The sequence below is a fragment of the Artemia sp. Qi Xiang Cuo genome, chromosome 3, assembly GCF_049724085.1.
Source record: "Artemia sp. Qi Xiang Cuo chromosome 3, ASM4972408v1, whole genome shotgun sequence".
Classification (NCBI taxonomy): domain Eukaryota; kingdom Metazoa; phylum Arthropoda; class Branchiopoda; order Anostraca; family Artemiidae; genus Artemia; species Artemia sp. Qi Xiang Cuo.
In genome coordinates this window covers 85,670,073-85,692,613 of record NC_142796.1, presented here as the reverse complement: position 1 = coordinate 85,692,613, position 22,541 = coordinate 85,670,073, and the positions used below count along the sequence as shown (strand labels likewise).

At 37.3% G+C, this 22,541-nt stretch overlaps 1 protein-coding gene and 1 non-coding gene across 2 annotated transcripts in view; both read left to right on the top strand.

Annotated features, from left to right (window-relative positions):
* The first annotated feature begins 549 nt into the window (after positions 1 to 549).
* The window catches only part of Arl6IP1 (ADP-ribosylation factor-like 6 interacting protein 1), a 52,837-nt gene continuing 30,845 nt past the window's right edge, over positions 550 to 22,541 (top strand). The window contains exons 1-2 of the mRNA XM_089086696.1: positions 550 to 639; positions 13,718 to 13,773. Of these exons, the coding sequence (XP_088942822.1) occupies positions 13,732 to 13,773 (42 nt within the window). The 5' untranslated portion in view covers positions 550 to 639; positions 13,718 to 13,731. The remainder of the gene's footprint in view (positions 640 to 13,717; positions 13,774 to 22,541) is intronic.
* TRNAS-AGA (transfer RNA serine (anticodon AGA)) lies at positions 20,731 to 20,812 on the top strand. The gene has a single exon. It is a non-coding gene; the product is annotated as a tRNA-Ser (tRNA).

Below are 22,541 nucleotides of genomic sequence, written 5' to 3'. Positions count from 1 at the left end.
TAGTTTACCGACTGGTGGAAATTCGAAGCAGGTTGTTGTTTCTCCTTCTCCAACTGTCGTGACCGACCCCAATTGAACGAAAATAGTCTAGTAACAGACTTATGACGGAATTATAAAAAGAGGCCATTCAAGGTGGATTTTGCTTCTGTACTGTGCAAGCCCGCTCCAGCCTCAACCAATCAAAAGTACCTTCGCGCTTGTTAGGGAAAAGAAATATTCCGCTTCCCATAGCTCCAACGAATCGATGCTGTCAGCCTATTCAGCGACATCTGTAGTTCTAATTTGAAAAAAAAAGAAAATTCTAGTGGTAAGCAACAGCAGTAGGTTTATTTAAATGAAAACTAAAGAAAAAGACAAAGAAAAAAGGGAAAAAAGAGAAAAAGAACTAGAGAATCCTATTTATTATCCTCCTATAGTAAAAATCGATGCTTGACGGTGCGCGTGCGGCGGCAGCCGCACGCGTAAATAAATTTTTGGACCATTTAGTGGAAACAGATGCGATTTAGTAAATTTTTCTTCTCAGATTTAGTAAATTCTTCGAGGCCGGGGCGGCAGTACTGCTCCTTGCCCAGGCAGAAGATTTGAAGTTTCTTACACGCTATAAGTTAATTTAGCGCCAAGAAGGATAAAGTAAAATAGGTAAATAATTTTTACACTCGAACCTGAAGAAATCTTATTCAATTATTTTGGTAAAAATATAGACGAGGGTTTTTTTATCTTTGAAAGGAGCTGTGTTAACGAAGATGAATTAAAGGTAAAACTGTAGTTTGATAGATCCACAGAAGGAAATAGCCTATCTTAATGGAATAAAAGTAGGGTAAATTCTAGTTTAGATACTTTTCTCTATCTTGGAAAGGGGTAAGGTTAGGCAGATGGAACTTTCAAGGATATGTCTACAGATTAAAGTAGGCTAGGCCTATCCTATGTCCTAGGAAGGTATCTTGAAGTAGCCTACCTACCTCCACTCTTTCTTTCTCTAGATGGCAGTGACCTTTGATGACCTTTAAAAATCTTTGTGTCTTGAAAGTGAGACCTTGCAAAACTATGGATTCTTATAGAAAAAAACTGACAAGATATACAATATTATTTATTCCATGAAAAATCTATGTCAATTAAAAAAAAGTAGAAATTAATTAAAAAAAATTCTACAAAATAACTTTTTCAAAGAAAACTAAAGGGTCAATATCTACCAAATCATATTATTGAGTTAGGAATAAAGTGAATACACCATTTGATGCCTTTTTTATGTTGATTACGAATATAATAAGCATTTTTATTGGAAATGAATTTTAGCCCCCCCCCCCCTATATAGGCTATACAGACCCCATAATGGACATTTTGAGGGGTGGGGGCTAAAATTAATCTCCGATATTAATGATAATTATGTTAATAATAAGAATAAAAAAAGGCATAAAATGGTGTATTAACTATAGTCCTAACTCAATAATATGATTTGGTAGATATTGACCAACTAAAGAGCTCTATTAAGCCAAGAATAAGAAAAAACAAAGTCAAATATTCTTCCAAGCACAAGACTACCACAAATCCCTATCAATAAATAGGCCTAAATGAAACTCAAAACAAACAGAAATTACAATAAATAGCCAAGTCAAATTTAAAACAAGCAAAAATTAACATGAGTAGCCTAGAGCTGATAACCCCCATTCCTTCTCAAGACCAGAACACAATTTATGCTTTACTGAAGAAAAAACTTCCCAGAGTATGTTTTTGGCCCTGGATTAATTATTGACAGTTTCATTTTTCCTAACCTAACCCCATCCCAAGATAGCAAAAAGTAGCTAAACTAGAATTTTACCCAAACTCCTCCCCCTCCCATAATGGTCCATAATGTAACCATCATAAGATATTTATTTTTATTGTCCATCTTGTAATGTGTTGTATAAGGGGAGCTCCAATCTTGACTCAATGAAATCTACTTTTTCTATTAAGTGAAATCATTTATAGATAAAATATTGTTTAACATGATTATAATATATGGTAAGCTATCAGTTTTGGGTTCCACTATCCACAAAGAAACATACACAATCTAATAAACTACTTTAAAAACTTTCCTACAATAGTTATTTAGCCTATAGGCCTATAATTCTTAAATGTGGTTGCTTCACTTTACACTCCCCCTCTAATGGACAAATATTTACCCCAAGCTATATGTGCCCATTGTATTTTTTTACTACAAATGCAGTACCCTTGTGAGGATCTTCTAAAAAGATGATGTGACTCTCCCAGGCATCTGGCAAGCAATATGCCTACTCTCTATACCCAGCAAATTACTGTCACATACTTTACTGCAAAGTATCAGTTTTAGCCTACCTTCTCTGCAATTCAGGAGGGATAGATAAGATTTGGTTAACACCTTTCAGATTGTTAAAATCAGCAATAATTCATGTTTTGGTAATTTCTTTCAGCTCAACCATTATTCACCACATGGCAAAACTCATAAAAATTGTACCAGCAAAGGGGTTTCAAGAATTGTTGGAAAGGGTTGTTTTGTAAATTGCTCCATAAAAAAGCTTTGATTAGAACCTCTTTTTGCAAAAGGTAGTATATAGAACCATAATGTTTTTGGTCTTAGCATGATATTCTTGATTTAGTGCTCCCTAAGGGGTATAGAAATGTTTCCTTGTTTATGGTGAAGTATGTTTTTATAATTTAATAAGCCTATAGAATTTACTATTTATGGCACTAATCAACTTCCACATGACTATTACTTCTTTATTGTTCATTATAAAGTTTGCTCTATAAATTACCTTAATTCACACTTCAAAGGAAAATAAGGTCCAATGTTGAATCTGTTCAGCTCTGTTGTTAAGATGGCAATTAAAATGCTTTACACAAAATGTAGTTGTTTTTGTAATATGAAAGGCCTATGGGCTGTTATGTCTATAGCTCTGTTGCTCAGAATCAGCAGTTTTGTCTCTATTTTGTTTCTGTTATTTTGTAATATGATATGCCTATGGGACTGTTACATCTATGGTTTTGTTGCCATATTTTTCTATTGTTGTAACAAGACAAGCCTATGGCTTCCTCTGTTTTTAATTGAAATAAATTAAAAACTTGATTGTCACCTTTGTGACAAGCAATTAGGCTTCAGACCTAACCATATATGTATAGAATTTATATTTACTTTTCAGCTACCAACTAAAAAAAGTAGAATGATGTTTGTTGATTTTGACAAGGCATTTGACTCAGTGGATTACAAGAGTCTATAGACTATATCTGTAGACTATACTACAGAATTCCTTAAAAGATATTTTCACTGATCCTTGTGCTCCATGATGCTGTAAAAGACACCAGATGGCCAAACACATTTCTTCTGTATCCTGTCAGGAGTTAAACAAGGTTGCATCTATTATCCATTACTCTTCATAAATGTCATTGACTAAATACTACAAAGACCCAGTACTGATGACAGCCAGTTGACTTCAGAAGTGTATCTCAGTGATATACTTTGCTATCATGGAATCATGCAAACAACAACTCCAAGAACTCATAGACCAGATGATAGAGATATTAAGCTAAGTCAGCCTGAAAACAAATATGGAGAAAACCAATTGTATGGCTACCATAGACTCACCCTTGAGCATCAATTGTGGAGAACAACATATAGAACCAGTACTGCATTTCAAATACCTTGGAAGCCTAGTTGACTAAATTGGATTAACCACAAAAGAATTACTCACAAGAATTGGTCATACTAATGGAGCCTTGAATAGACAACAGAAGGTTTGGAAGTCCAAAAGCTTTTCTCTTCATCAGAAATTGTTAGATTTCAATTGTAGCATTATACTAGTCATCCTTTACACACCCAAAACCTGAATCAGGAACAAGAAAGAAGAATATTCTCTTTGGAAAATTCATGTCTAAAAAGAATCCTCAACATATGCTGGCAGCCAAAGATAACTAACCAATCCATCTGCCACATGACAGGCCAGCCTCTTGTGACAGATGTCATAAGATTTGCAGATAGAGATACCTTGGCCACATAATTATAGGGAAAAATCTCTAACTATCCAATGCAGCACTTCACTAGCAACCCACATCTTCACACTGCAGAGGCAGACCTAGAAACACCTTGCAACAAATCTGCATAATCTCCACACATCAATCCAACCTCTGTGGGAGGGATCATTCTGGCAGCACCTGACTACTGGAAAGACTGGTGGCTCGTTCTTGATGCACAAGTGGATCTAAGGTAAGGCATTATCAACAACATGACTCTTCCCTTCCTGTTGCCTGTTTACTGTTAAATTATTAAGAAGAAAATAGTCACACTGAAAAATACACTAATGAGCTTAAATAACTTTGGCTCATCCATTAGGGGTGGGGGGGATAAAGCAATGCGGATAATATTTAGGAATGAGAATGTTTGAAAGTAGTTTTGAGAATAGTATAGTTTTTCCTGATAGAGAGTAGAAACAATAAACTGATACCAAAAATATAGTCAACTGCGGAAGTAAACTTTGATAATCTGATTAATGGAAACATGCTGCCTGTTATTAAGTAAGGTTTTTATTGTTCTAGTGTTTTTCTTTAGTTTTGGGCAATATATGGGAGCATCAGAGGGGTGGGGGGGGTGGAGCAAATTTTCAGAAATGCAAATATCTGCTTGTGCCTCCTTTTCCCTCCAAAGACCACTGAATGTGAATGACTTTGTGGTATAGCATAATAATAGAGCTCTTAGAAACAGATTTGCAGCACAAATTTAGGTAAATGTGGAGTTTTCCTACTATTTAGCTAAGTAAAATGTAAATTCACCACTGAGTGTATCTTTTTATGCTCTCTCCAAATACACTTGCATAAAAGTCTATACTATATACTTTTATAATTCATCTGATGCACTGCACATTTCTCATATTCTTTCAATCTCTTTGGAAGAACATTCAAGGTCAAAGACCCCAAGACCAAACAATCTTTAGTGTTTAGTTATGGACCCAGCCATTAAAATTCTAACATCACAGGCTTCAATGAGCTGAAGAAGGTTTGAGGAATTTATCAGGGGCAGAATTGGTTGCTGAAAACGAATATAGGAGGGCACAGCGACAATTTTGTGACGCCAAAGGAGATATCCCCTAGTTTGCTTAATTGATGACGTCATCAGCTAAATTTTCTGTTTTTTTGACCTAGATGAGAGGTTTGAACTTAGAATGTGAAACAGAATAAGGTACCAAGAGAGAAAAGAAAAAATGATGAGCACAATCAGATATAGCTTCCTAACTGCGCACTATTGAAACTTACCTAAGTGGTGACGCCAAAAACCAACTTTCCTGTATTTGCATTAGAGTTATGTTCAAAGGTGGAGGAACAGAGCAATTGGGGCTGCAGAGGAAGGTGACAACACCTTTGCAACTCCATTCCGTTAGTGGCGTCAAAACAGAAGCCACTTGGAATAAATTAAAGTGCACAGATATTGAATCCTAGCCTTGACAGAAGTACATCCAAAATAAAAAAAAATAGCTTCAGAAATAGAGCTTTTGATGAAAAAAAAAGAGGAAGAAAAAGAATCTAAAGAAAATGACCACAAATTACACATGTGTTATACATCTTTGGGTGAATTATCACACTTTCCAGCACAAGCACACAAAACATCACAAAATCGAGGAATGCATTTACAGTTCTTGGTGTACTTTTTCCTACATCCACAAAAGAGTTGTGAATATCCCGACGGAAGCGAGGAAGCGCTCAAAACAACAGGAAAAACATCTTGCCCAGAAAATTGCCATCCATAACTCAAAGGGCTTGGCAGACATGGTCTTGCAATCAATGAGGCATTCCAGATTGCAAGCTGATAGTAAGCACGCCTAGAATGTTCCACTAACGCCCCCTCTGTAGGAGGCAACGCTTTTAGCTCCTTCTTACGAAAGGTACAAGTGTACTCGTAAATCACTGAGGGAAAACTGATTAGGATCCCTTCCATAAGCGCTGATTGTCACCTTTCTTGCAACATTTTGAAGGAGAGCATACTGGCTTCTGTGAAGGTTTCATCCCTCAACTTCTGTATTGCACACTGAATCTCCATGTACAGACTGCTCTTCTTGGCGGATTCTAAGAATGTTTGTTTTCCTTTGGAGAAAAAGTAACTCATTGTGTCACATCCCCAAATGCTGTGAATGAATGCCAGGGAGTTTAAAATTTGCTTCTCCGTTCTCTGTAACAAAAGATCAATGGGGACATAATAATTTGGAAAATTCACGAGGAGTTGAGGCACAATATTCTCCCCAGGAAAAATGTTAAGGAGACAAGGGAAGCAGGTTCCTCATCTCCAAGATGTACTGTATCAAATACTTTGCATACTTGTGATGGCCTGCAGTTACATAGAAGGGTAGCATTAACTTGGCACCTAGAAGGTGGTCAGACCAGCAGCCAGAGCACTGACCATGATGGAACTGCCAGAAAACAATCATCATCTTCTTGTACTGCTTCAAAACTTGTGATTTTGATTACTGTCACGAGAGCTTTCAAATTTTTCCAGCCATGGAGATAAAAGCTCTAGTTTCTCCTTGACTGCTTCAACAGCACCAGCAAATTGTCAGAGTTTTTAGATCTCTGAAAAACATTACTAAGCTCTTCAAGAATTTTTGCATAACCATCATGTTCCTGACCTTCACAATAATTCTCAAATGCTTCCTAATATAGCTGGGTGATAGCTTCAAGCATGATGACATGTGGAGAAAAGGTACAGTAATACAGCTTTCCAGTCATAACTTTTCTAGCCATTCCTTCTAAATGGATTCCAGACTTAAACACAATTTCTTCAAATCCACTGCCCCTCAGCAGCAAGATAGGTCATCTCCAGATGCAATCCTCCTAGCCTCAAAATCACATCCCGATACTCGTCACGGTTCTGAAGCTGCAATGCTGATATAATCGTGTATATTGCCAAGTCACAAGTCACTACAGTGTAGGGTAATTGTAGTAACTGTGCAGTCTGTTGAAATGTTTGAACAGCTTTGGCAACAACAAGTGGGTTAGTTGGTGGCTGAGGTATTACTGGGAGGTAACCAACTTGAGTTTCTGGCAAAGTGGCTGATGAACTAAGTGCTGTACATAACACTTTAAACCCAGGAACTGTTTCAGAGTCACAGCCAATGTCAATGAACTTTGTTGGTGCTGCTTTACACAGAACCCATGTAAAGTACAAGGGAAGAAGCGATATCTCACTCGAGTCATAAATTGTTGGTAGTCCTTTTTCTAATATAGGAGCTCATATCTTCCTCTTCAAGTAAGTTTGTCCAAACTGTCCAGGTGGCAAAGTAATTGACTGGGGAAGTGTAACATTGCGGGACTATCTTGATGGAAGCTTAACCTGATCACTGGCATCTGCTGATGAACTTGGCTGCATAGCAATGCTAGTGGTGAAATGACTGGACTTCCCATCTGGTGTTTCTTCCTGTGAAAGAAAAATTCAATTTTGATGCAAAAGCAGTCAGATATTCTCATTCATTGAATTCTTGGAGGTCTTTCTCTAAAACGGTTGATATTTTCGCAACTCTAAGATCCCCCCTCCCTTTTAAAACTCATCCAGGCAGCAACATGGATAGCAGCACACGCTTGAATCTGTTTCGTCAGAGGCCCACAGTACAATGGTCAAGTAATGAAAATACTGCTGAAATGAAAGGAAAAGATGTAGAAGCAAAGAAAATTTGTCAGTTTTTTTTTTTAAGAATTGTCACTCCTTTTTTCTTAGTTACTTCGATTTTTGAAATATTTAGGTGGAAGGGGGCATGACCTCCTTTTTATGCCACTGATTACAGATGACATGGTAACCGTTACTTTATTTAATCTCCTACAAATGATGACACATACTCTCCCTTTTCTCACAAAGCTACTGAGAAGTTTTCTTCTCTATTGTTTCTTTCAGGTATGCATATGCAAGAAATACATGCAGGACAGTAAAGGGGCTGGTGGTGAGCTTTCAAACGCAAAAAGAATATGTAATTATTTAAGATAAATTACCGCTTGCTATGTTTTCACTTTAGGAACTATACACTCAAAATTAAAATGAAAACTTACAAGAAAGTCCTGGTTGTCCAATGCAAAGTCGGCATAATCCCTGGATTTGATACCACTTGGAAGACACAATCCAGTTTGAGTTATCATGTCATACTGAGAGCTTCATTGGTCAGAATTCTTTGGACAGTTTGGTAGCTACAAAAATGGCCAAACTGGTTCAGAACAGTAATGAGATTCTTTGACCTCGTCTTATGCCAGATATGCACTGCCAAGCCCATATGCTTTGGTGTGGGCAATCTAGTTGCAGCAAACATGACATCCTGAGCAAGGTTAAAAACTTCTCTGTCTAACGCTTCATGTACAACATATTTCACATTCAAATCGCCAGGAGGTTCAGCAGAATCTCCAAGAAAAATGCCAGAGTGTTATACAAAAGGGGTAGAACAACAGAGTTTGCTGTTTTGGAAAAGTTCTTCACACAGTCTGTCTCAGCCCTGCAATTTCTAGCCAAGTCTTCCATTTCTGTTTTTTGCCTCTTCATGACATAGTAAAAGCTACACCTGTCGCTTGATTGATATATGTTTCCTGGTGTTGCATTAATGATGGCAGTAGACCTACTAGCTGATCTCGTAGTTTTTACCGATGAGCTCTCAGCAGAAGTGAAGATGTTAGGGTTATGGTTAACTTCAATGTCACACTCACTATCAGTGCTCAAATCTGTTTTGTTGGGAGGAACAAAATCAGTATCACTCTCTGACCCTTCTTCATCAGTTGATGGTTCATCATCAGAAACAACTACAGTGCTCAAAGACACTTCTGAAGTAAACTTTTTCACTTGCTCAGCAACTGCCCTAGGAGAGACAGCATCTTTCAGGTAGACGTAAGTTGGTCCAAACGTTTCTCTGTACAGACAAAATGAGCTGCCAAAATAATGTCTCATGTGCCTCCTTATCCACTGAAAGCCTGTTCTTTTGCTGTCTGGTTCAAATCCATGCTGAATCAATAGAACAGAAAACTTTTCATACACTTCACTTGTCTTGTATACTCTCCCGGCTTTTAATGAAGGGGCGATCATTTGAATAAAATCTTCAAATATTTTTACCTCTTTTGGTTTCCTAACAAGAAATTGCTTCAAACACTTATTGTGGTACTTTTACTGGTGGGCAACAAGATCAACGTCGTTGCATCGATGAAAGACATCTGGCTCTTTGGCAGTATTTCCTCTGCTTTGTTAACGATATTTTTAAAGGTACTTGTAATTAAGAGATACCTTAACTTGTCACCTCTCCTCTTCTGGCTACCGGGTTTTCCACAAAACAAACAACGGGGTTTGTAATCAAAACAACCATTTTCACTAGATCTGGTAATTCTTCTTTTGTCACTGACAGTACCTGGTTCCAGTTTTTCACATGGGAAGTCTCTGAACGTTTTCTTCCGACATGAGGGGTGCCATTTCGGTTTGTTTAGAAAGAAACCTTCACTTTCCACTTCAGAAGCAAGTTGCTTAAAGTTGACATGAAAGGAAGTATTCTTTAACAATGTCTGAATCTTAGCTAACCCTGAAACAGCATGACTTGCTTCAGACGTCTTGCTCTGGCACAAAATGCATAAAGCAAAATCAAATCTTTCTTCTCTTAGGACTTGAAACAAATTTCAGTCTTCTCCTGACAATAGCCTCTATCTGAAAAAATATAGAACTGTTAGAGCAACAAATTTGCGAATGCTTTGATAGAGACAGCAGAAAGCTGTCGAAAAGGAGAAGCAAAAAAAAAGAGAGAAGAAGATGTAACAAAAAAAGCACAGCTAGCATCGTATCACTTCACTATTTTCCCCATTACATGTTGCAAATGAGTGAAGATTCATGTTTCACTTTTTAATTTGAATTTTGTAGGCCTTCAATGGTTTTAAACTATGCTGAAAGGCCTGTAGTAGCACTTCAACCGGACAACAGTCTGAACTGTTTGGCGTTTCTGAACTCTAGAAATGGCAAACCGAAATGTATCAGGCAATGAAAAGCAGTACCATTTTGCTCTAGGCAAACCAAGTGGTTCAGACAGTCAGCAGGTTTAAGTGTTAAAGCAGGCCCAAAGAAAAACTTTGCATCTTAAAATCTTAACTGGAGATCAAGTAAACAAACTTATGCTTTCTTTAGTGACTGGCAGCTAGCTCTCTTTGCCTCACACCTTTCAACTCTGTAACGATAAAATAAAAGTTCAAAATAGGGATAAAATCCTTTTTAATAGACAGTGTATATTAAATTTCACAAAAAATACCAGATATTTTGGCGTTTTACTACTGATGACGGTCACTGTATATGTGATCAAAATATCTGGTATTTTTTGTGAAATTTATTATACACTGTCTATTAAAAAGGATTTTATCCCTATTTTGAACTTTTATTTTATCGTCATGGAAAGGCAGTGTGGTCTCCGAAATTATCTACTTCAACTCTGTAAGTTCAGTACCACAAGTGCACAGCAACTGAGCAGAGTTGCTATAAAAAATTTTAAGGCTTACACTTGCACAGTTCCAGTGCTGCAAGATAGAAAATAGAGCAGCCGAATAGGGCCATAAAATTTTTTTATCCCATGAAAAGTTAGAAAAGTGGACTGGTTTAAGAAAAAATTTTATAGCACACGAGAGAGAAGCAGAGATAGAAGGAGGGGAGGCTAGCTGTCTACCACACTAATTATTTGTAGATATTTCACCTCTTACAAGTGTATCTTACAAAAGGATCTCTTTGTAAAAGGGCATGTAGTATCTATTCTCAGCAATACTGATATTTTAAGCATAGGAGTACCCCCATGAAAGTAATAGTTGTGTTTTTTTTTTACAAATCTCTGTCTCTTCATCCTGCATCACTCCATTTTTTTCTTTTTTTCTTAGGAACACCCCCACCTTGTCAATGGCAATTGTGATTTAAGATTGAATTTAAGATTACTGAGATAGTTAAAAATTAGTCTTATCTTTAGAATCAGAATTTCATCCTGAATCCAAATATAATATTCATTTCTGTTGCAAATTCTTTGGATCAAGTTACAAAAATTCTTCAGACTTTCTTTGTTTTCTCTTATAGAACGCCATTTTGTTGACTGTGGATGCATGGACATTTCCATTTTGTGAACGCGTGAATATTCCATTAACATGCTGAGATTTCTTTTGAACCAGCACGATTCTCGTGCAGGATCGCCTTGCTTGCAAGTTCGGCTGGGGGATTTTTCCGATTAGAGAACTCAATAACTTAAAAAAATTGCAACAGAATGTAGGCTGAATGGAAAAGTAGGCTAAGTCTATTTCTTAGCTATTTCAATAATGACCTAGGCTAATATAAAAAGTTACTAAGTTATCTGTGCAACTTTACAGCGGAATTGACTAGACTAAATAATATACAGTTGGAAATAAGTTGTTTTTATCAGGGGCCACTAATCTGCACCTTTACCCAGTTGGAAGCTGGTCGCTAAGTTATCACTAGTCAAAAAAGTCTGTATGTTTTACACAGCAACAGTCTAACACACAACTCTCCTGCGGGATGAACGCATACAAAGTACTGGAATTCTTACCTGTGTAGTGAACCTACTGCAAAAACCAAATATTAGCTATTTCACTTAACAGTTAGTCAGTCCTTTGTAGGCTTTAAAATCTTCGATTATCAGCAAAGTGATGAGATTGACGTTCGTGTATTGAGATCGCATTGCTAGGTAGCGCTCCCGTGAAATTTCCGCTAGGTGCATAAGTGTAGCACAAAGATGGGGCCCGAGCGTGGAAAGATCTGGGTCACATCAGGGGAGTTAGGGTAGGGGAGAGAACTTGCAAATATACTTAGTATTGCACAGAGTATAGCTATTTCACGCTAATGTCGGTCAGTTGAGGAACTCGTAAATTCTTAATGCTTGCAAGTGCGAATTAAGGCAAGGTAAATGTGAAAAGTAGAGTAGAGAGATCATACTCCTCCTCTACTTTTGAAATCCTTCATTAGTGTAATTGGACCTGAAATTATACTCATGGAGAAATATTCTACCAGACAAAATGCTCAAAAAAACTCCCCAGAATAAAAATATATCAAATCTTTCTTTTTTTCCTATTTCTGTAGATATGCCCTTTTTGCCATTGATGCAAGGAATTTTGAATGCTCCACCAGATATTTGTTTTCAGCGCTTGTTTCTGCCCTAGATTCCATATTCAAACCTTCTTCAGCTCGTTGAAACCTGGTAACTATTTTCTAGGGATATTTCTTTATCGTGGGTCCTTGACTAGTTTGTTTGTAGGTACTAGGGCTTTCTCAACTTGAAGATATTATTTCATGGTAAGTTTTGTTAGCTGGACAGTGACCAGAGATAGAATGCAAGACAGGCAGTCTTTTCCTTTGTTTGTCATTTAGATGCAACAATGATGGTGACTGTGCATAGGCTGGCATCTGCAATTATTCAATGTTTGTAAGAAAGCAAAGATTCTTATCTTATAGTCAGTATTATCTGGGGGTTGTATTTTGGGATCGTTGTAATGGAACCCTGATCATAAAGAGGTTGTTCTTAGTCAATGATTACAGGGAGTGGCGTCCATTAAGGAGAGGGGGCATGTGCCTCCTAGATATTCAGCATGATCTGGAAGTGATTGGTATTTTGTGATTTGTATAATGCTATATTTATCCTAAAGAGATAGTTCTTGCTGAACTTTAACGGACAGTGGTGTTAATTTGGTAGAGTAGCCTGCCAGGGAAGTCTGTGTCTACCTCTATTTCTTCCCCTTTCTACGGATCTTGAAAGATGTCCTTTTTAGAGGGGGGGGGGTACACGCGTTGAAAATATATTATTTTTTTATTTTCATTTACAAATTGAAAAAAAAAACAATTTCACCTGGTTTACATATTAAAAATACCTTCTCCCTCTCCAGTGGTGTAATTTCGCCAAACTCCGGGGGGGGGGGGGCGGAGGGGGCAAATTTGGAGCCAATTTTTACAAATCAAGTGAAAATGGGCCATATAGTACCATAAAGACAAAGATATGCTAAATAAACCTGACCTGTTTTGTGGATACTCGAATTATACAGGCTGATCTTAGTTTTGACAAGATTTTTGAAGAAACTAAATTTCAGGTGGGGGGAAAATGGGGTTTGGGGGCAGCTGCCAGCCCCCCCCCCCCTCCCCATTTCAAGTTACGCCCCGCCCTCTCTCCTAAAATTTTCCTGAATTGATGCTGCTTTGTTTTATTCATTCCCTGCCAGTAAAAGTGAAAGTTTTGTAAAACCAGTAAAAGTTTTGTTCTGTTTATGTAGAAAATGACTACCGCTGACAGATAATTCATTTTGGTGCTATTTTCCTCATTTGTGTGTGAACAGTATGTTGGGACTGTTGCAAGGGCGGATCCAGGATTTTTTTTCGGGGGGGGGGGGTTACTAATTTTTGACTTTTTCGGGGGGGGGGGTTACTACTTTTTGACTCAGTTTTCGACTAATTTTACTGATTTTTACCTAGGTTTTACTAATTTTCGACTTATTTTCGACTCGGTCAAAAATTTCGGGGGGGGGGGGGGTTCAAAACGGGTAAACCCCCCCCCCCCCTGGATACGGCCTTGGATTGATGCCAGTTTGTGTATTGTTTGGTCCAAAAATTGCTGCAATGCTATTGATTGTCTTTCACCAATTGACATTGATAGATTCGCCTTATTGGTTGCTGCATTAATACGATCCTGAGATCATTACAAAAAGTGCAATATCTTGTATAAAGGAACTGCAATATTTATTTTTACAGGAATTACAGTCAAAATGGCTGGTATCTTGGAAAGTAGAACTGTCACTAGTGAGCAGGTAAGATTTGTGAATTTTTGAAACAAAGAATCTTCAGTAATTTTAGGTTTGAACGACGCTGAGTATAATTTATTTTAGAAATATTGTATGGCAAAATGTAATTTTTTTTTAGGGGGAGGGGGCCTTATGCATCTTGAATATAGGTTTTTAATCACAGACACAGTCAAACATTCATTTGAGCTTTCAATGAGCCAAATCAGTTAAGTAAAATGTTCTAGATTTTGATTTCAAAGTAATTCTGACTTTATCTGACTTAGAGCAACTGACTTTTAGCTTTGTATGTTCATAATCATACCTGCTAGCGGGGGGTAAAAATCTCCTCCTTTCAGGGCTTTGGAGTCGGAGTTTTAGTAAAGTTTTGCTAAATGGAGTTGGAATAACAGAAATAATGTAAGACCCTTTGAAGTTAGAGTTATGGAGTCGGAATTGGAGTCCCACTCAAGTAGGGGTTGGAAGACTCTTGTCAGCACTGAAGCTAATTAAATATGATCTCTGGGTATCTATCAAAGAAGATATTGCTGAGGCAATCTTGTTTCTGAGGAATATGAAACAATTGTGCTAGTTAGCTCAGTATTATAGCTTGGAGCAGGATCCAGATCAGTTATGTTTAAAGTTCCAGAGTCAGAGTTGGAGTCAATATATTGAAAATACCTGGAGTTGGTTATAACTTATCACCAACTCCAAAGCCCTGCCTCTTTCCCTTCTCCCCCAAGATTGCCCCAAAAGACCCCTGATTTATATAGTATTTCAATCTATTTTCCTGTATTATAGTTGGTTCCTGAGATACTCACAATTTTTTTTTCCTGAAGTGCATTACTGCTGACATTTTTGATTTTTAGAGATGTTGGTATAAAAATGTGTGTTTATTATGTTTTCTTTTTTTACCAGACTTGATGCAAAAAACACCTCATTTCTTGGAACAACTGTTTGTGAAAAAAGTAAAAAAAATTACTATAAAAACAGTAAAAAAAACTTTTTTGCTCTGTTTAAAATTCATGTTTTATAATGCGCTCTGAATTAACACAGACAATTTGCATAAGACCCAAGTGATTAAATTGTGCAAGAGAAAAATGGAATATTGGGTGCTCTTGATAAGCCTGGGGCTACAAACTGTGTTATAAGATATGTGTTTCAGTCTTTGATCACATAAAACCATAGAATTAGCAACCTTGTTTAAGTCGAACTAGATTTAGAAAAATTTTGAATCTAATGCCCCTCTATTTATTTCATGTTATCAATAAAAAAAAAGTCGACAACCTTAGTCATGACCGATTGAAATAAAGAAGGTTTACCTGTTAACAGTCATGACCATTCCAGGAGTGCAAAAACCACACTGAGATCCATGACCATCAGCAATTCTTTTTTGTAAGCTGTGGTATCCCTGCTTCTTGCTTCTCAGACCTTCTGTCGTTAAAATGTCCCAATCATGCGCAATGTGGGCAGGAAGTAAGCACTAAGAAAAATATAGAGACAGTAGTTTAAAGTGAGAAAACAGATTTATCAAGTCTAAGGAAATTAGCTGCAGACTTAATAAGTATATGCGTTAAACAAAACTTAAAGAACATTCCGTGCTGTTAAGTTTCGGTACCAGAACTTACATTGATTTGTCACCATAGATATAGTAACTTTTGTCGTTAAAGCCCTGTCTTGATTGTAGCCTTTTGAGGCAAAGTCGGTCGAGTGAAAACAGCCTTCCGTTCACCAGATTTGACTTTTTTGGAAAAAAAATCCACATCAAATACATCCGATTTGCTTTTTGAGCCTAAAAAGGACCAACGGAGAGTGTAGCTGCCAGAAAAAATTAAAAAGCACGGACATATTCACCTGAAAAAGCCTCAATGAGCTGTAAAACTCTTAAAACTACTGCTACTAACTGCTACTACTTGCTATGTTCTTTTGTTCCCATGTTTTTTTCCTGGATTTATGCCCGTGTCCCTTATTGAGTTTGTACCTTTGCTCCTTCCTTCCTCTGTTACTTCATTCCCATACTACTGCTACTAGTTTAAGTCGAACTAGAACTAGATGGTAGAGGGAAATGACGTCATTGCCAACTATAATATGAGTTTTTTTGGTACAATTTAGTCACTTAACTATTAATCTCACTATTAACTATTAACTGTTAATCTATTAACTATTAATCTATTAAGCCAGTTTGTTTCTAAACCCTTCTTTTCTGTTTGGTAATTATGAACCATAGTTTGTTCTTTACTAGTCGCAGCTATTACTGCAACCATGAAAAGGGAACTAAAACTTTTCGTTTACAATTGAATGAGCCCTCTCCTAAGTTTCTATGACCACCCTTGCATGATATCATGACGCCATAATACGAAGGTAATGAAAATTACAATTCTTTTGTGAAAAATCATACCTCACATTAATCCAATTGAATGAGCCCTCTCCCAAGCTTTGGTGACGTCTTTCTCAATACAAAGTGATTGGAAGAAAAAAAGAATAAAATCCTTAGAGGTCACATTGTTCTTTACTAAGTATTCCCTACCTTGGGCACTTGATGATGATAAATAAATGGGGAGTATTATCCCCCTTTTCATGTTTTGTCAAGGCCTGTCCCCTTTATCAAGACAGTCTTGGTTATTGGTACCTGCCTATTCAGTTTGAGGTGAATCCAATCACAACGGCGATTCTTCTTCAGTTGACAGTTTCTCAAGCTGTGTTTTTGAATTTTCAGTTACTATGGGCTAGTTCGTTCTTTATTAGGTTGCAGCGGATGCGACAACCATGACCTATATTTTCTCTGATGACTGTACGTCAGCGTCAGCTTCTTCAGCTGGCATCATTTTAGTTTCAGGCGCTTTCGTGATTCCTGAAACCTATGGGACTGCTGTGCTACCCGGCGTCAATAGGGCTTCTTTAGTAACTCTGAATCCAGCATGGAGTGATTCATTAAGAATGTCGTATGATGTCATGAAGTGTTCATTGATGTGTGTTTGTCTGTGTTTGTTCATGTTTGTCCCTGTCTTTGTTGCTATGTTCCTTTGTTCCCATGTTTTTTCCTGGATTTATGCCCGTGTCCCTTATTGAGTTTGTACCTTTGCTCCTTCCTTCCTCTGTTACTTCATTCCCATACTACTGCTACTAACAACTCATTGCAGCATCAAGCTTCCTGAGGCCAACACAGCTGCGCATTCTCCTGTTCTCTCTTTACACCCCCCCCCCCAAGAAGTTTAAATTTCGTTTAAATTCTTCCTTACGACCTCTTCCCTTCCCATTTGTGAACAACATGCTTTCAAAATAAAGGGGCTAAAACATTTATAAGGAAAATTACCTCCTCCCCCTCCCTAATTGACACCTGCGACTTAAAAAAGAATGCTTCGAAAAGTATTGGATAATTTTTTAATGGTACTGGATAGTCAATCCTTTATTTTACCGAAGACACAACCGAGTTTAATTAATTGTATCGTTTGTTAATTTTCAGGATCTAGGTCAAAGCTAATTTATGTAGTAATAATCATTTTTACAGGATATGGGTCACTTCCTAGAAATAGCGTTATTGCTCTGGCAAGGCTTTTATAGCTCTCATACATTTCGCCCAATTGTCTCCTGGCTCCAGAAAAAAGAATTGTTTATGGATTTTATATCTCAACCCTTTTAAAACAACGGTTCCAGGAACCATAGGGTTCCTTAGTAAAGAAGGATTTCCAGTCATCAAAATTGTCGGATTCAAAAGACAGAGCTACCTTTGAAAGTGTTCGTTCAAATCACTGGGATTTTCAGCCTATGATCTGTTTCTAATAAATTTTTTATCGGTGCATCTTTGACTTTTTCATATTTTTGTCCAGAGGGAAACAGCGTGCATGCTAAATAGGCAGCTCTAGCAGCCCCCTTCCTAGGTGTATGCCTATCCAATACTTAATTCATATATAAATTTGACATTTATGTCAAACATGACTGAACTATTGAACATGACTGAACCATGACATGACTGAACTATTTTCTGTTTAATATTTAATTACGACCTCTTCCCTTCCCATTTGTGAACAACATGCTTTTCGTTTGTTCCTAGATGGATGGCCAAAAAGGCCAATCTGTCATCCTTCCTCCGCGAAACGTGTCTGAGCCATCTCAACTTTTTTCATTATGGGCCTAGAAAGCGGGATCGAACCATATTTTCAATTCTCAGGCAAGTCCTCTGGAAATCATCGAACAAGTCATCCTATGTATTTTTGAGTGTTCCTGTTTCAGAATCATGGTTGACAGCTGTTATCACTGTAGGTTCCAATATTCTAATCTTGGTTCGTAGACTTATCTTCCTATTCTTCCCAAAAGAAAATTTTAACTGCGAAAAAGCACGTTGACTTTTTTCCAAATATCACGGTCGCATTTCTGACAGTGCACCTCAACCTTCTTGAGGGTCCCAACTATAGTTCAAAGAAAACACTATAGAGTACTGAAACTAAAAGAATATAGAGAACTAAAAGAAAACCCTAAAACAATGACTATTCATAACCAAATAATATTTGAAATTTGATATAATTGATATATTTCAAATAATACTCGTAATCGTAATTCTATTGTTCTCACTCAAACAGAACTAGATCTCATCTAGGTTTCATCGAATCGAGACTGCAGAGAACCCATTTAAACAAAGAACTTGTGACGTGTTGCTACATTCAATTTACGAAGAAATATATTATTAGGGCTATATATGGGGCCATCAGGGGGCGAGAGGGGCATTATCAGAATAGCAACAGGACACAAAATAAGGAATTTAATGGTACTGTTTTTATTTGTTTAGCATATTTCCTTCAGAATTGGCCAACCACTAAATATTTACCCGGCAAACTTTTGCACTTAGCCTAGGGCCAAGGCTGTATCCAGGGGGTGGGAGGTCTCCGGGTTGTAACCCCTCCAAATTTTTGTCCGACTCGTAAAAAAGTAAAAAAAGTATATAAACACATTTTTGATACTTTTTGTAAAGTTTTTTTTCATATCCCCCCTCCTTCGAAAAAAAATCCTGGATACGACCTTGCCTAGGGCTATATCTAGGCATTAAGACGGAGGACTTGGGCTTATTATCATGGTAGGCTAGCAAATGTTCAATTTGGAAAGAGTGTCGATTCGCATTATTAGCCTATTTTGTTATTACTTATGGTGTTTAGTTCCAAAAGGGAATTCGTCAAGATTACCAAGGCTATAATTTAGCATTTTATCAAAAGAAGAATGATTGTATTATACAATCATTTTATTAAATTATACATACAATTTGTTTTCCTGGCACTGGTGCATAATAACGACAGTTCTATATACTAATAATTAAGAAAACTTTTTCCACAAAATAAGTTTTTCAAAGAAAAGTAAAGAACTCTACTAAACAAAACATGAGCAAAAATAAAATCAAATAATCTACCAAGCGTGAAACTACCGCAAATCAGCATCGATAAATAAATGAAACCCAAAACGAACAGAAATTACAATAAATAACCGATTCAAACTCAAAAAGAGCAAAAATTAACATAAGTAGGGCTCAAAACCCCCATGCTTTCCCAAGGCCAGAACATAATTTGCGCTGTACTGAAAAAAATACAAATGAATGTGCATTGTCAGTTTAATATACATATACTGACAATAGTAATCAAAATGTTAATATTATTTGATTTATTAAAGTTATAAAAGTAAAAACATTTATATTTTTTCAGTTTTACAACATCGCTTTCAATAAAAAACCTTATATGCCCCCAGGGCATAACTTATAACCCTTGCCCTGAAGACTGTGGGAGGAGTGTCCTGCTCAAAGGTAGAATTTCCTGAACTTTAAATTGCTTTGAACGAAATAGCTATTTAAACGTGCTGATCGGACGTGTTCAAGGAAAAGGTAGACTTTAAAATGGTGCTAGGGGCATTTAGAACACTTTCGGCTATTAAAAAGCACACTGGCCATTTCAATTCCATACTAAGTAAGCCTTTTGCTTAGCTTCTGTAAGGACACGTTCTACAAAAATTTTATCCTATACCCCCATGGCATAACTTACAACCCTTGCTCTGTGGGCTGTGGGGGGGGGGGGGGTTGTCATCCTTAAAGACCTAATTTCCAGAACTTAAAACTACGTTGAATAAAAACTCAAAATTTTGATTGGATGGGTTTTGGGAAAAGGTGGGCGTGAGAGGGGCGTTAGTTGCCCTCCAATTACTTTCGACTATCAAAAAGGGTACTAGCCCTTCGAATTTCTAATCGAATGAGCCTTTTTTGAAGTTTCTACGACAACGCTTTCTATAAAAACTTTATATGCTCCCAGGGAATAACTTACAACCTTTGCCCTGAGGGCTCTGAGGGAGTGTCCTCCTCAAAAACATAAGTTATATCTGGAAATCAACTACGCTGAACAAAATGGCTAGGCTAGGAAGGGGTGTTAGTTACCTTCCAATCACTTTGAAATTTTAAAAAGGGCAAAAGTCACTCCAATTTCCAATTGAATGAGCCCTGTTCAAAGTTTCTACGACAACTCCTTCGATACGAAGTGCCCTGGTATGGAAGAAAAAAAAAATAATACATTGTGCCAACATCGTTCTTTACTTAGGCAGCACGATTGCGCTACCTATGATGAGAGACGAAACCCGCCAGACGGGTTATTTTCAAGAGACCGCTATTGAGAAACGGAATGCAAAGCGTAGTTTTCATTGCGTTTACGATATTTAAACAGTTGTTTTTGGGGGTTTAGGAGGAAATGGTACCTAGTTTAGGTTACGTATTTGGTATATGGAATGCTTTAACCCCCCCCTCCTTATGTGCAAATATATAGCCCAAATTTGTTTCTGAACTATTATATATGCATCCTATTTTATTTCATTAGCATTAACCGAAGTTGACTTCTTTAGAAGTGTCGTTATAATGCACCAGTACCGTATTCCTTTACACTGTATGCACATTAAATTAAACACGACACATCACATGTACGAATATCTTTAATAGGCATATATATTATCAAAAATTTTAACTTTTAAGCGGTCGTGGCCGAGTGGTTAAGGCGTCTGACTAGAAATCAGATTCCCTCTGGGAGCGTAGGTTCGAATCCTACCGACCGCGAATTTTTTTTTCAATTTTATCTATTTGTTTTGGTTACGGCTTGTATGATTGTTATTTCTTCAGTTTATTTATTGTACCTTTCCAAATTTGTATTTTCTCCCTTATAAATTTTGAGAAGCGTGGATAAAGGCTGAAAAAGACAGTTATTTGCCAGAAAACCGCCATATTTTTGGCGAATTCTATAGAATTTGGCATTTTTTGAGGGGGTGCCCATTTTTGGAATCACATACACTGGGTGGTGTGTGGCAAGCTTAGTGAAAGTTTATCAAGCGTGACAGAAACTGTGCCAAACATGGCGGAAACTATGCCGAACGTGGAGGTAACTTTGGCGGAACTCTGCGGTACACATGGCATTTTGAGATGTACACGAGGGAGTGGAAAGTGCGCACCACTTCTTTGTGTGATGACTCCAAATGCATAAAATTTATCAACTTTCGGGATCTGTCAATATTTTTAGCACAAGCATATTTGCATACTTTTAGAATGGAGGGAAAGGGAGTTTCTCTGAAAGTGGTCCAACCTCGAGGAAAAGTGTACCATACAATTTTGGATTTCTAAGAACCCCTTCACTGATTTTCAAGACCCTAAATACGAGAATGTTAAATTTCCGAGGGGTTGCTAACTTTCAGAAATCGTGTACACCGGGTGGCGCGTGCCTAGCCTGGTGGAAATGTGCCAAGTGTTGCGAGGACTGGGCCATGCTGGTGTAATTGTGCTGCACACTTGGCGCTGCAATATGTACACCAGGCGGCGGAAAGTTGGTGGGCCCTCGTATTTATATGCATTTTCGTTCGTTATTTTTTCAGGGGGTAGCTACCTCCTATGTATGACGCCTTCCCAAAGAAAACCAGCCTATGCAAAGAGAAACAAAAGATAAATAGATAAAAAAAAATAATGAGGAAAACGAGAAAACGTAGCATAACGAAGAATAGAAAATGAAATGAAGAAATAGAAAACGAATAGAAAGGACCAGTAAACGACCAATCGTTTACTGGTCCCAGAAAAACGACCTGCTGGGACCAGCAAACGACCTATCAAGACCAGTAAAAAAGAAGAAAAATGCAAACATGTTGGTCGAGACCCACATTTAACCATGCTCAGTGCAAAATTAGAAGAAAAAAATAGATAAAGATCCACCGAAAAATATAAAAAAGACAAACCTTAAACAAATCTTTGACAAACCCTTAAGGGGATTTGATGCTTTTAAGAATCAGCCTATCTCGTTCTTTATCAACTTTTTATATTTATTTTTATGTGATCGAACTCTTTGTACTTGACTAAGTAGTCTTGCCATAAGTAGTAGAGCTTGGATAAGCGATCTGAATAAACAGCAGACAACTAGAAGCCGACACCTTATTTCCCGGAAATCTTGGAAAAACCTTGTAACTTCTCTTGTTTTGTGCCAAGATTATTCAGTTTTAGTGAAACTTATATCGTTAGAAAGTGTGATTTTTTTTATTAAATGAAGCATAATTTACATTTTAAAATTTAGGAAAGACTTGTCCCTAAAATTTTCTAGCACACAGGCTAGGAACAATGCCAAAAATGCCACTTCAAAAGAAATGTCATTTGATCACTGTGGTAGCTCTGAGAGTTTCCTGTGGTGCATCCCGCTGTGATTGCAAATTTTGTCGACACAATTTCATTGTATTTTCAATCCTTTCATAATCATATCACAAATTCTCCATAGCTTTCAATGATAACCCTCGGAGAATTCGCTTAAGGTGTA